This window comes from Prionailurus bengalensis, chromosome D3, assembly GCF_016509475.1.
Source record: "Prionailurus bengalensis isolate Pbe53 chromosome D3, Fcat_Pben_1.1_paternal_pri, whole genome shotgun sequence".
Lineage (NCBI taxonomy): Eukaryota > Metazoa > Chordata > Mammalia > Carnivora > Felidae > Prionailurus > Prionailurus bengalensis.
Window position 1 is genome coordinate 13740182 of NC_057356.1, and position 13798 is coordinate 13753979.

The 13798-nt window shown below is 45.4% G+C and overlaps 1 protein-coding gene across 1 annotated transcript in view; it reads left to right on the plus strand.

Moving 5' to 3' along the window:
* Positions 1–13798, plus strand: part of FBXW8 (F-box and WD repeat domain containing 8) — a 120127-nt gene that overhangs the window by 81864 nt on the left and 24465 nt on the right. Inside the window, exon 7 of the mRNA XM_043557699.1 lies at positions 889–1095. Within this exon, the coding sequence (XP_043413634.1) occupies positions 889–1095 (207 nt within the window). The remainder of the gene's footprint in view (positions 1–888; positions 1096–13798) is intronic.

Below are 13798 nucleotides of genomic sequence, written 5' to 3' on the forward strand. Positions count from 1 at the left end.
AGGAAACAATATTTTGAATAGTTCTTATACTCTCATGTTTCAGAATTTAAAAGGCAGTAAGGTTTATGGGAGAAATCTCTCTTCCACCCCATCAAAGAACTCTGTTCCCTCTTTGCAGGCAGCCGTCCTTAGCAGATTTATGCTTGCACAAGGCACGCACACCGTGTTCCCTCTCCCCCCCTCCACGCACGTTAGTGCACTGTGAATCCTGCTACTCCCCTTCCTTGCTTTTTGTCCGCAAATTTATCTTGGAGGTGATTCCATTTTGTATCGTGCTTTTTTCTGTGACTACATGGTATTCCTGTTAATTAGCCCCTTAGTAAGGCATGTGTAGTAGGTGTTTCCAGTTTTTAGCTATGACAGCATTGTGCTACAGCAGATAACCTTGTATGCAGTTGTGTGTGTGTGTGTGTGTGTGTGTGTGTTTATTTGTAAGTAAATTCCTAGGACTGACTTGCTGGTTCAGTGCGTATGTGCGTTTGACATCGTGATAAGTATTGCCAGATTTCCCTCTAGAGAAGTTGGACTAGATTACATCCCACCAACTGTAAGTGGGATCCACAAATATGGTTGTCTCCCCTCTACTTCCAGACCGGTGTCCTATCAAGCTAATGGATTTTACTGCTATGACTGGTAAAAATGGTATCTCGGTGAATTTTTACTTCGTATTTCTCTTATTAGGAACATACTGTGTTTCTTTTACAAAGAGCTTCTCTTTATTAGTGTAGGAACTGTGTTCTCCTTTCCTATGAACTGTTTCTTTGCCCATCTTTTTCTGTTAGGCCGCCGGTCTTAGTGACCTCTGGGAGGCATCGTGTGTTTTTTGACCAAGTAAGGATGAGCTGGAGGTGAGACCTGACAGACTGTGTAACTCTTCCCCGTTCACAGGTTGACTACCTTGAAATCGTTCCAGATACCGGAAGGTATCCTGTGGCAGTGGCCACAGCTGGAGATCTGGTATACCTGCTGAAAGCTGAAGACTCTGCCAGAACCCTCCATTACGTCTATGGCCAGCCGGTCACGTGTCTGGATGTCTCAGCCAACCAGGCTGCTTTTGGTGTGAAGAGTCTGGGATGGGTATACGAAGGAAACAAGGTACAGAAATAGTAGGGTGTATAATCAACGAAAAAGAACGTCGATTTCTATTTTTTAGAAGGCAATTAAAAAATTAAGGCTCTCTGATATTATATATTTTTAAGATGTATTCAGACCATATACATTTAGCATGGTAAAAAAAAAAACAAAACAAAAAAACAGACCCTGAAGCTCTTCTAAAGGATGTAAAATGGAAAGTAATTGTCTCCTTTCTCCTCCCTTCCCCCAGCCCCATTCCACAGAAGAAACTAAGCATTTTTTAGGTATCAAGAAAAATTTAATGTGTTTAGAAGTACATTTATGCACCAAAAACTGTATTTGTGGAAATGCGATTGTAGTATACATCTGTTCTGTACCCAACATTCTTATTCAGTAATAAGCCTTGGAGGGCATTCCACATCACCGCATACCATGCTCCGTCTCGCTAGGATTCTGGCGTAGGCTTACAACCCATGGTCTGTGTATCTGGCCCCCTCGCTGGTGGGCATTTAGGTCACTTTCACTGTCTCAGCGATTACAGGCAGTGCTACGATGCATATTGCAACTCTTGCGAGTCCTTGTGTGGTCGATCTCTGGGATAGATTCCCAGCGGTTGTGTTGCCTGGGCAGAAGGTATACACTCGGGATGGTGGTAAGGGTGGCAGCAAGACTTGCATTCTCACCAGTAGTGCATAAAAGTGCCTTCTGATCATCCTTGAGCCAGAATTAAGGAGACAAGTTTGTAATTGAAATTCTTTGCATGATGACTAAATTTTATCACTACCTAGCATTTTATTAGCCTGACTGTAAACCAAGTAGTTAGTCTTAAACTTGATTTATAGAACTCTTTCTCTTCCAGTGGAATCGGGAGAAAGGGATTCAGTTTTTTATTTTGTTTTGCTTTGTTTTTCTCCAATTTTCCTGCTCTTGACCCTGCTGCCTATGGGTACAGTCCCTGGGAAGGAACTTCCCTGAGCCAGCGGCTCCTCTGACAGCACCCTTCTCCTTCGGGAAGGAAGCCCTTCTCCACAGAGCAGCACAGGAGCTGGAGGAGCCGACTCTGGATGCACACAGCCTGAGTTTCAGTACCAGCTCGGTAGTAACCTACCGCCCTGTGTGACCTTAAGCAGGTGGCTTAACCCTCTTCATGCCCCAGGGAGTTCAGAACAGTGGCTACTTGGTAAAATTGTAGGGTTAAATGAAAACCTGTCTGTAAAGCTTTAAGCGTGGTGCCTGGCGAGCGAGCATTACCATCACGGCGCTTTTATTTCCTCCCCTCATAGTTTAAGTCTGGCCTCTGGTTGTGGTTTTTACATACTGTTTCCCCTTTGTGTAGCCCCCTGTAAGGTCAGATCTCATTCATTTAGATGTTCACTGGTTTTGCAACTTAGTAAGTGCTCAAAGAATTGAAGCATCCTGGATTCCACAGACCTCTTCTTCGTTCAGGAAGAGGCAATAAAGTGGCAGAAAATATGTGTGGCTTATTGTAACCTCACTGTGACAACGGACTCCCTTTGTGCTCAAGTTGGCCTGTTTTGTTGGAGCACATTCACAGCTTAGCTGGCGAGATAGACGATGATAGAATTGTGCTGTGCCTTCCTAGGAAGTGGGGGAGGGGACCACAGTTGGTGTCCTAAGGCAGTTTCCTTTCTCGGGCTTTGAGAACACCTTCTTTTCTGGTCCCCACTGAGCTCATTTGTTGAGAGAAGAGAGACTGTTTGCTTTCTGACTTTTCATCCATCATACTTTCAGGCTTTGGTTCTCATTTATTTCTCAAGTTCTCGGCGTAGTGAGATGATAGTTATATTTAGCACTAGCCTGGTTTAAATTTGTCATACTTTAATAAATGTTTCTTAAATAGGCCCTCTTTATCTTTGACTTACGTGAGTGGATATATTTGAGAAACCAGCAAAGGGGCAGAGTGTTGAGCTCAAATTTAGACCGGGAGCATCCTTTCAACATCGATGTAAGAAAGTGCTGTTTGGGATGCCTTTTGGGTTTTTCAACCCAGTTAAAAGCATTGATTATAAGAATCAGCTGATTAATCTATTGATTTTATGAAAATCCATTTTTAAAAGTTTCTAGTCCCTCAAATAAGTGATTACCCGGTATTTTTCATCGGGGTTTTAAAATGAAGAGTGGAAATAAATTTGCTACAAGAGCGTGTTTAACGACCTCTTCGAAATCTGACGGTAGCATTAGTCATCCAAATATTTTGTGAGTGCGGCTTCAAACCCTCCATCACTTGTGTGGGTGGAGAGTCGGTTGTTGTTCGTAGTTTGGTAATAACTTTGCATGGAGCTGTTTCTCCGACATGAGTGCCGCCCACAGGAACGTGAGGGAAGCCAGGCTTTCCCTATGAAACTTCCCTCATTTTTGAGGAGGCAGCACTTTCCGTCTGATTACGTTTAATGGATTGTCTGCTTCCTGAGAAAAACCTGCATTTTTAGGAATTGAAATTGTCATGTGATATCCCTGTGTGAATTAAGCCATGTTATGGGTGACGCTGTGAGATTTTAGTGTCCTCCTGCAATCCTATATCGTAATATCATAATTCCCAAACAGTCTCATGTGCGTTGCTCGGTGTCACCGTGCTTGTGAGTACCATGTTTTGGCTACATCTGTGCTGTGGCCCGGCCGCATGTGGCCCAGCACATTTTATTAGGTTGATGCGAGACCATTACCAGTAGAGTTTGCCTGGAGCTATATACACAGGGGGGTTTGTGTCTGTGCCTCTGGCCTGTATATTTAGGACTCAGATGAAAGCTTTATGAGAACAGAGAGTTTGGTTTATCTTCGTTTTTACTGATACAGAACGGGGGTTTAGTTATAATCCGTTATTGATTAACCGTGATCAAAGCGGACAGTGAAGTCCAAATACTGACACAGAATTCGAGTCAGCAACCAGAATTCCCCTAACCTGTAGAAGTATTCCAGAGGCGTTATTTTCGTTTAGCAGGAGAACATCCTTGCACCGTATGATGATCACATTAGCATTTTATAGGCACCACAGCTGTCTGAGCATCAAGTAATAATGGTTCAAATCCATCCATTCACACATCTAGCCAGCCAGCCGGACCTGTGTTCGGCACAGAGAGTTACAGAACACCAGTTGTGTTCCTGGCATCGGAGCTTGACAACGGCATTCTGCATAGACTTCAGCAAACTGGCACTTGTCAAGAACCTAGCCCTCTTACTACACATAGTCTCCTAAGGAAATGAAACACGGAACAGAGCAGAAGTGTATTTAGTCTTAAGAAGAGGCTTGTAGGAGCCTCTGGGTGGCTCAGTTGGTTGAGTGTCCAACTCTTAATTTCGGCTCAGGTCGGGATCTCACAGTCATAAGATTGAGCCCCGCTGCATGGGATTCTCTCTCCCTCTCCCTCTCCCTCTCTCTCTCTCTCTCTCTCTCTCTCTCTCTGCCCCTCTGCCACTCATGTGCTCTCTCAAAATAAATAAATAAGCTTTTTAAAAAATTAAAAAGAAAAGGCTTGTAAACACAGCTGGTTGTTCAGCTATTTCCGGCTCAGGTAGGAGGGTTCAGAGAGAGAGAGTAGTGTCCCAGTATATCTTGGTTTGCCTGTGTGCAAGGATCCCCAGATTTAGGGGTTCCAGAGTTTTGATATTGCCTTCTTGGGCTCTTACCTTCATTGGCATCGATGACCTGAAAGGTAGCCATTGCCAAGTGACTGAAGGAAAAAAGATGTGGTTGTGATTACTCTGGCCTCTCCATCATGCTGCCGTGTAGAAATCAGTGTCACTTCTGTTAACATCCCTCTAAAATTTGTTTGTGTGTCTCACATTTCCTGACTCTGTCAAAAATACTTCCTCCATGAGAATGGTATTTATGATACCATATTATCTTTATTAATTCTTTTGCTGCTTGAATTAAATTTTGCTCTCAGAGGTAGAGGGTTAGAAGATAGAATTGCCTCATTTAAGAGCATTATGTTGATGATGAGCCTCATGCCTCATAAAGGAAAGAGAGAGACCCACTTAGGGCTCTTAGCGTCATTCTATGTATTTGGACATATTTCCTAATTTAGTTCTGAAGTACTTGGCATTCGACGGCAGATTGTATTAAGCAGCATGCGGCGCGCATCCTAATCAGGGAGATGCGAGTGAAGTAATCCAGAAGGCTGGAATATGTTTGACAAGGACGCTTGCTTGGCCCTGCTGCCTCAGCTTACATCACGCTGGAAAATAATTGCTAACGTCTCCTATGATAATCATTCCCTGTACGTGGACGTGAAAAGACTCTGGACTGGTTGCTTGTACTCATCACAACTTGAAATATCTGTCTGAGAGAGCCTTCGGAATCAGAAACACAGCGCCTGTGGATTCGGGCGCTGCTCTCCCATACCTACACCAGAATGGAACGTCCATTTTTTGCTCAAGGTTCTATTGCAGAGAATAAAAGCTTGGTATTTCACAAGCAGGATGACTGATTTAAAATTTAAAGTTCACAAAGTAAATGGCTAATTTTCTTTTCACTCTCACCTTGAAAGCTTTAACTATATCTGTATGTTTTGTTCTTGGAGAAATTTAAGAAAATAGCTCTTGAAGACCAGTTTTCTGGGTTCCTGAGTGAGGCTGACCATCATTTTTGCTGTTGTGGTTGCGGCCGTTGTTAATGACTGCTTATCGCACACATACCTTAAAGCTGAATTTCTGATCAGCACTGGAAACAGATGAATCACACATGACATCTGCATGGGGGGTTACAGCCTTGTGGGCCTTACCAACAACTTAGCAACATAAAGGTGGTTTTCACCTCATCAAAATGGACCCGAGGCCCTGTGGGCGCCCTCTTCCTGATGTTGTTGAATTTCAGGGTAATGAAAAGTTCTACAGATAAATAGATGATGATTGGACCTTCAAATGCAAAAAAAAAAAAAAAGAAAAAGAAAAAAGAAAAACCAAAAAGCACCCAAATGCATTTTGGACACGTTTTAGTATTAAAATGGTGTCAGGAGGTGATATAATTGTTCTATGTTGTTAATAATAACACTCACATGTCATGAAAGCCTTGGAGCACCTCCCTAGCCCTGGGGTTTCTCAGGACAGAGCACAGAACCTCTGACTTTAGAGACCTTCGGGACTGCCTCTGATATCCTGTGCAGCCATGGCAGGTGATTCTGTATTTCTTGGGAGTACTGCGGCTCACGGAAGCTAAGAGGGCTTGAGGGTCTCTAGCGGTCCTGAATCACTGCTGAAAGGGAGTGACAAAGTCGGAGAAAGGAAGTACAGGGGAAAGTGTTTTCAGCTCCATTCGAGAAGCTCTGTAACCACTGGGGACTCAGCAAGGGTTCTGGAGTCAGTTACACCTTAGGTGGGTCACTTGCATGCCTCAGGCTCCCCGTTTAGAAAGGGAAAAGACCCGGCAAAGGCAGGTGGTGGGCTTTGCACATGGCTGGTGCTCAGCACTTGTCAGTTTCCTCCTTGGCCTCCCCCCCCCCCCCCCCCCCCCCCCCCCCCCCCGGCTTTAGGTCAAGTGGGAGTTCTTCAGGAGAGCCTGGGCCGGGTGCAAGTCCAGACAGAGGCATCAGGCCTGGAGGAGGGAGTCTGGGAGGGGGGAGAGCAGCATTGGGGTGATGTGGGCCGGCCGGAACACAGGGGCCCAGGGGCTGGTGCGGGGCTGGGCTAGGGCCGTACTTGTAGTAATAGCAGTCTGTGGTGCTTCCCGACATTCATTTTCCTGAAAATTGTTCTGGAAGAATACATTTAGAATAGATAAGGGATGGACCCACTTAGCTTCTTGCAGAACTACTGGAGTAAGTTAATGTGAATGCCGAGTCCCTTTGTGTCAAAAGCCTTATCGGAGAGGGCTGGAGGGCTGGCGCTGTGTCTCGCACATCTTTGTCTTTGCTCACATTTGCATGATTTTTGTACACCAGTGACATTTGTATCATTTTGGAAGTTTTAAAAACATTGACCAGTATTCTTGAAGTTCTAAGCAAGATTACAAGATGTATATAATCTCGTTGCCTTTCTTCTCTTTTGCCCCTTGAATTAGCTTAGAGTTTTAGTTAGGGCCTAATTTTCTCTCTCTCTTTTTTAACTGAGATATAGCCGACATGCAGTGTCGTATTAGTTTCAGGTGTTCCACATAGTGATTTAACAGGTCTGTACATTCGGTTATTCTGTCTGTCCGCATACAGTGTTTTTACAGTATTACTACATTTCCTGTGCTGTGTTTCTCATCCCCATAACTTACAACTGGAAGTTTGTACCTCTTAATCCCCTTCACCTATCCAAAGAAGATCTACCGATCTATTAACAGGGCCTGATTTTTCTAATGGCTTTCCTGATCAATTACATGGACTTTCCGTCCTGGTTTACCATTCCGCACCCATGGAAGAGCGTGAACTTGGAGTTGACCTTTGTGTTTGTTTCACCTCACAAATAGTTATGGCTTTGGTTTCTTTGTGACACATCAGCCTTAAAGTAAATATAGCCCAAGCAGCAACTAGGTTTTGTTAAGGTTAAAAATTAGCTTGTTTTTTAAGTTAATAAAGATCAAGGGGTGGCTATTGGAAATGTTTGTCTTTGCCCTGGAAGTAAAAGCAATAACACCATAGAATAGGCTTCATGCTTTTGATACACACACACACACACACACACACACACACACACATTTGAAACTGATGGGTAGCTTGGCAAAGAGTAGGAAAAAGAAGGCACACAGATGACCTGTGTGAGTGGAATTTCAGAACACTTATGACATTTTACTGTTTTCAAGTACGCATAGCAGCTTGGACTAGACTAACAAAATATTACAAGTTAGAGAACTTTGCTTTTTATTCATTCCATAGATGGAATATGATTTATTCATTCACTCAGCTCTTCAGTCTCCTACAAGGCGTCATGTTAGAGTGGGTTAATAATGATAAATTATTGAGTTGCAGATGAGTCCTAATGGACACAAAGTTATTCTTCTAAGCATTCTCTCTGTGTGTTACTAATTTGCAGGGTAAAAGAAAACTCTAGCTCAGTCCAAGTTTGATCGTATTCCACATTAAGGAATTTGAGATGAGTTAGGAGGTTTACAGTGTGTTCAAATGAGGCCAGGAATCCAAAAGAGTGCCCCTCACCAAACGTCCAGTTATTGGAACCTGTGAATAGGTTAGGTTACATGACAGAGGGGAATGAAGGCTGTAGATGGAAGTAAGGTTGCCAATCTCTTGACCTTAAAATAGGGAGATTGTTCTGGATTATCTGGTGGAACCGAGTGTAATCGCAAGGGTCCTTAAAAGTGGAAGGAGGGAGGCAGGAGAGGAGGTCGGAGTAATGTCACATGAGAAGGTCCCGACCCCCAGTTGAGACGGAGGGAAGGGATCTAAGAGCCAGGGAATGTGGGCAGCTTCTAGAAGCTGGAAAAGGCAAGGAAACGGATTCTTCCCTAGGCTTTAGCACGGAACATAGCTAGCTGACACCTGGATGTTAGCCAGTGAGACCCACAGTAGGTTTCCAACCTACAGAATTATAAGATGGTAACTATTTGTTTCAAAGGAAGGAAGGGAGGGAGGGAGGGAGGGAGGAAGGAAGGAGAAAGAGAGAGAGAGAGAGAGAGAGAGAAAGAAAGAAAAGAAAAGAAAGAAAAGAAAAGAAAAAAGGAAAAAGGAAAAAACCCCGAGGCCAGAAATCTTCTGAACTGTTCAGCAGGCAGAAAGTAGGTCTGCTGGGGCGTGGGCCCCAGCCTCTGCTCAGCTCTCCTGCTCCAGAAACGTCCATTGATAAGGGACCGACTGGCTGGATCTGGACCAAATTCAATATCCAGATCCTTTCTAGGTTAGGACCTCTGGCTGAGGCTCCATCTACTCCCCTGGGTGGCCCCATTGCCCTGCAGTGTTTCCTCGGGGTGTGAACTCTTGTCTCATGTTCACAAAAATGACATGAAAGTATTTGCTCCCCAGGCCCCCCTCCCTTGTCTCTGCCCTCTCCCCACCACTGCCTCTTAGACCACCTATCAGCCTACCTCCTCATGGTCCCTGTCTGGTTTTACCAGAGTGAGGGCTGCGTGCTGAGGACTGTGGGTAAGGCCCTGGTGCTGGCCTTCAGCGTGGCCCTCAAGACCTGGGGGGGTCGGATTTCCGTCCTGCATCCCACACCTCCAGAACAGCCCCTTGCTCCAGCCAGGCCAACTCGATCCAGAATATGCCATGTTACTGACTAGCGGTAGCGTTCCCTCTTCCCCTCCTGTCTCCCCACGTCCTTTCAGGGAAGGTCCGTCCAGAGTCCCACTTGCCAGAAGGAGCCTTACTGATGTCTGACTCTCAGCGCATACCCTTCTTCTCTGACTTGTGTGGCACGTGGCTGTAAATCTCACGTTTTGGTACTGTCGCTTCCCCCTCACGATTCTTAACCAGATTGGCATCAGCTAGGAGGCAGGAAGTGAGCATTTATAGTTGAGTAACACTTCTGTCCTGGTGGAGACTCATTTTTGGCTTGGGAGGTAGTATAGGTTAGTGCAGGGGTTCTCAGGTGCCAGGGGACACAGAAATATATGGACCTCTGCACCCTACCCCAAGGCTTCTGAGTCGGGGGCTCTGGGGTGGGAGAACACAAGAATCTGCATGTCTAGCGAGGGCTATGATGCCACTCGTCCAGGGGCCATACTCTTGTGCATCCCGGGGCGGAGGTTTAAAGAGCATCGGCTTGGAGGCCTGCCACCAAGGTTTGAATCCTGGTCCCCAAACCTCCTCACTGTGTAGATGCTTTGACCTCTCCACACCTCCGCTTCCGCATGTATACAGGGTGTAAAGTCATAATACCCACCATATGGGATTGTGGGGATCGGGTGAGAGACTGCGTCATGGTGGGCTTTTGCACCTGAGAGAACGCTGTAAGCGTCAGCCATTATTAACCATTTTTCTTGGAATCCAGAAAGGCATTGTGATATGGTGGCAGACACTGATGTAGGGATGGGACAGGATGGGCTCTGCCTGCTGTGTCCTTGGCTACTGTCATCACCTGTGTAATTGGGGCAAGCTATTCAAGCATTTCTAGGCCTTAGTTTCTTCATGTATAAAACGTAGGCAGTAGTATTTGTCTGTTTTCCTCTTGGTGGCTGTGAGAATCACGTGGAATATTCTGAAAGGATTTATATGAAAGGAATATCAGAATTATCATTAACAGCTGCTATGTATAGCATTCCTTATGTACAGAACACGTCTAAGCTCATGCGTGTGGGTGCAGTCGTGAACCACACTGGCGGGGTGGACTGTCGGCCCTACGCCAAAGGCCGATTGTTCACTGCAATTGCTGGCCTCCTCCGTCGGCCGTCCTGGTCCTGTGATCTGATTTTAGCCCCACTCTGCCTGTCTGTCCCCTTCAAAGCCTTTGTCAAGTCTAACCTGGGGCCAAACGAGAAGTCTCCAGGCTCGTCAAAGGAAAATTGAGAACCGAGCCAGTGTGATAGCCTGAACTTCAGGAGCGATGTGGAGTCTGTAGGCTTACAGATACCTTCACGTGATGATCGTCTCACTTGTAATCTTCCTATTGAAAAAATAACGTCTCAGTTGCCTATCATTTTGAAGAATTCATTTCAGAGTCTGCAGCCTCCCTTTTCTTCCCTATAGGAGAGAGATGTAATAACTTTCTTTCTCGTGGGGGCTATGATCAGTTACATGTGGCTAATATTTGTGAAGGGCTTTGAAACTGGCTGTGCTCTTTGTTACCATGAGGCGTGTTGGGACATAACAGGAGGACGGGAGGATTTTCAGCTTTCGGTTAGACGTTTGTATACCCAGTGTAATCTCTTCATTGGGCTGAATGCTCTGACAAGGAGCATTTCCTGTTGATTTTATGTGCCCCTTATCCGGTTGTTTGTGGCCACCTCTCTGTTCTTTATTCTAGCACTAGGACAGAGATTGTCTAGAGAGAGCCCTGAAGCAAAGCAGGGAGCTGTATTCTGCTCACTCCACAAAGTAGACCTGCCTTTCTTATTTCCAGCATCTATGAACGTAGGGCTGAGAGAGAGAGATGCGGGTTACATCTGCCTGCGTTTTCACCCGAGCTTACTCTTGCTCTCTGGGTTGCTTTCGGGTTTAGGTCATAATAGGTGTTGGTTTGGCCTCGCTCTGGTCCTTTGTAGACATCTGCCCGCGCCACAGAGCCCTTGCGTTTGGCACAGACCACGGTGATTGGCAGTGCCTTCCCAGGCAGGGTCCAGTCCTGGAACAGCGGGGGTTGCAGGTGCATTGGCACGTGCTGGTGGGGAGCGCACACGGGCCTTGCCCCCCCAGCGCCTGGCGACTCTCAGCAACACGGTCCCATCTCTGAAATATCTTGGCCTTGTGGGCTTGTCACTCCAATTAAAACTTCAACATGAAAGCAGCCCAGGCTGCTGCTCCCTTTGTGCTGCATGTGAGCGTGGCCCGTGCCAGGAGCATGTCATGGAGACCGTGGAGGGGGTGCCACGTTTCGGGGGCCTGCGCTCGTGTCGGGGGTCCGTTTCTTCAAGCTTCACGTCTTGCTGGTTGCTGCTGCTAAGTGCACCTGAGAGGCAACTTTCTGTTTGCCAACAGACAGTCACCTTTGGGCTGGTGGTGAAAGTCATTTTGCACATGTTCACAGATCCGCCGTGTTACCAAGCCTCACGCTCTGACTTCTCTCTGGCAAGGACTTACAAAATAGTCTCTCTGGCTGATTGTCAAAAATTACATCATATCGGAGTAAACTGCTTTTAAATCAGACATCCATTATTCATGTATATTAACTGCTTTTTTATTTTTTTATTGGCTGTTTTGTGTATGATTTACTCTTTTCTCACTAGGTCCCCCCTCCCTCCCCAATTGTCTGTCTTCCTCCTCGTTTTTTTTTTTTTTTTTTAATCTTAGCTCATCTGTGAATTTATAGAGGCTGTTGACTTAGCTTTGCATGTGAGTATGAATATGCTGGCCCTGCATTGTTTTGTAGTGAAATTTTAACCACATTTTTGCAGGCCATATTTATGTTGGGTCAGGACAGCAGCTTGGGTCATTTACCTGAGTAAATTCTACCCCAAAGACTGAGAAGTCTTTTTCTCTTGTACCTTTTGTATTGTTTTAAATGGGAATTACTAGTTTTGTACCTCAAGAGCCGTACTGAACGAACTGTACCTCCCACTTATGAAACAGCTAAATACGTTGCCATGAGTGGAAAAGCCAATGGACTTAATGTGTTCATTTGTATGCACGGAGCAGATCGCTAATGTAGGCCGGTGTGCCGTGGGCCCGGGATCGATAGACACAGGCCGAGATGTGTAGCACTCACTCATTCTTTCATCAGATCCACATTCAGTCCCTCCCATGGTGCCAAACACAGCACAGGTCTCCGGGAAGTACCTGTCCACTCCACACCATAGTGCCAGAGGGCCCCCTGGGCAGCCGGCATCTTTGTGGCCGTGGTGCAGTGCCCTGACCCGTGGCACTCGTCTGTTTGGAATAAGGACCACGTGCAGTTTGAACTACTTATTTAACCCAGATCGGCAGGGTTATTGTGGATAATCAGTATTTGCGGACTTCTAAGCACATTTACCTGAATCTTTGCTCACCGTTCCTTCCAGCACCTCAGACCTTTTTTCTGGAATGATTTTCCACCTTCCAAAAATATACTCTTAAGAAGTTCCTTTAGTGAGGGTCTCCTAGGCGCAGGAGTTCTCTGTATTTTTCCCCAAGAACCTCTTTTTTTTTTGGCCTCAGTCTAAAGGTAGTTTTGCTGGTCCCTTATAACTGTGGGTTGACAGTCCTCTACACTCAGCCCTTTGGAGAGACGATCGGTTTGGACTCCATTGGGTCCACTGAGAGCTTGGCTGTCAGTCTAACGGTCATTGTGCTCAAGCCTCTTCCTCCTCTTTTGTCTGCTTTGAAGATCTTTTCCTAGTCTTACTTTTCTGTGGTTTCTCTCTGATGTCTCTAGGTGTGCCTGTACTTTCATTTTTCCCATTGGATCTCTTGTGCTTCCTCCTTCCGGTTGTAGAACATTCTCAGTCATTGTGGAAATTTTCTTCTCCCTCATCCTGTCTGTTCTTCCTCTCTGGAACTCAGGGCAGATGTGTGTTGGACCAGCTTGTCCTCTCTTCTGGGCTGTGCGCTGCTCACTCACATTTTCCATCTCTGCCTCTCCGTGTTGCATTCTAAGTGACGTCTTCAAATCTGTCTTCAGTTCATGGAATTCCTTGGACTTTAATTCTCTAGCTCGTCCGTTGCCTTTGTAATTTCTAGAAATTGTTTGTTTTGTTTTTGCAGAGGCTTCTTTGATGCTTTTGACTCCTCACCATTTTATTTCTATAAACATTTTCAGCATATGTTTTTTGTTTTATCTAATAAACATCTGATATCCTTGGAAGTCTAATCAGTTTGTTTTCTACCTCTCATTTTTGACGAGTTGTTCCTTTCTGTAGTTGGGATTTTTTTTTTGAGCCTCATAAATATCTATCTATTTATTTATTTTTACTTTTAATTTAAATTTTAGTTAACATACTAATATTGGTTTCAGAATAATTTAGTGATCCATCACTTACATACAACACCCAGTGCCCATCACAAGTGCCTCCTTAATGCCCATCTAGCCCATCCCCCACCCACCTCCTTCCATCAACCCTCAGTTTGTTCTCTGTCCTTAAGAGTCTCTTGTGGTTTCTTTCCCTCTCTGCTCTCCCCCCTGCCCAGCCCTGCCTTGGGATTTTTTTTATGAGCTGTATTTGGCTGATCTTGATTTGTAGGTTTTCTTTTGTTCTTTG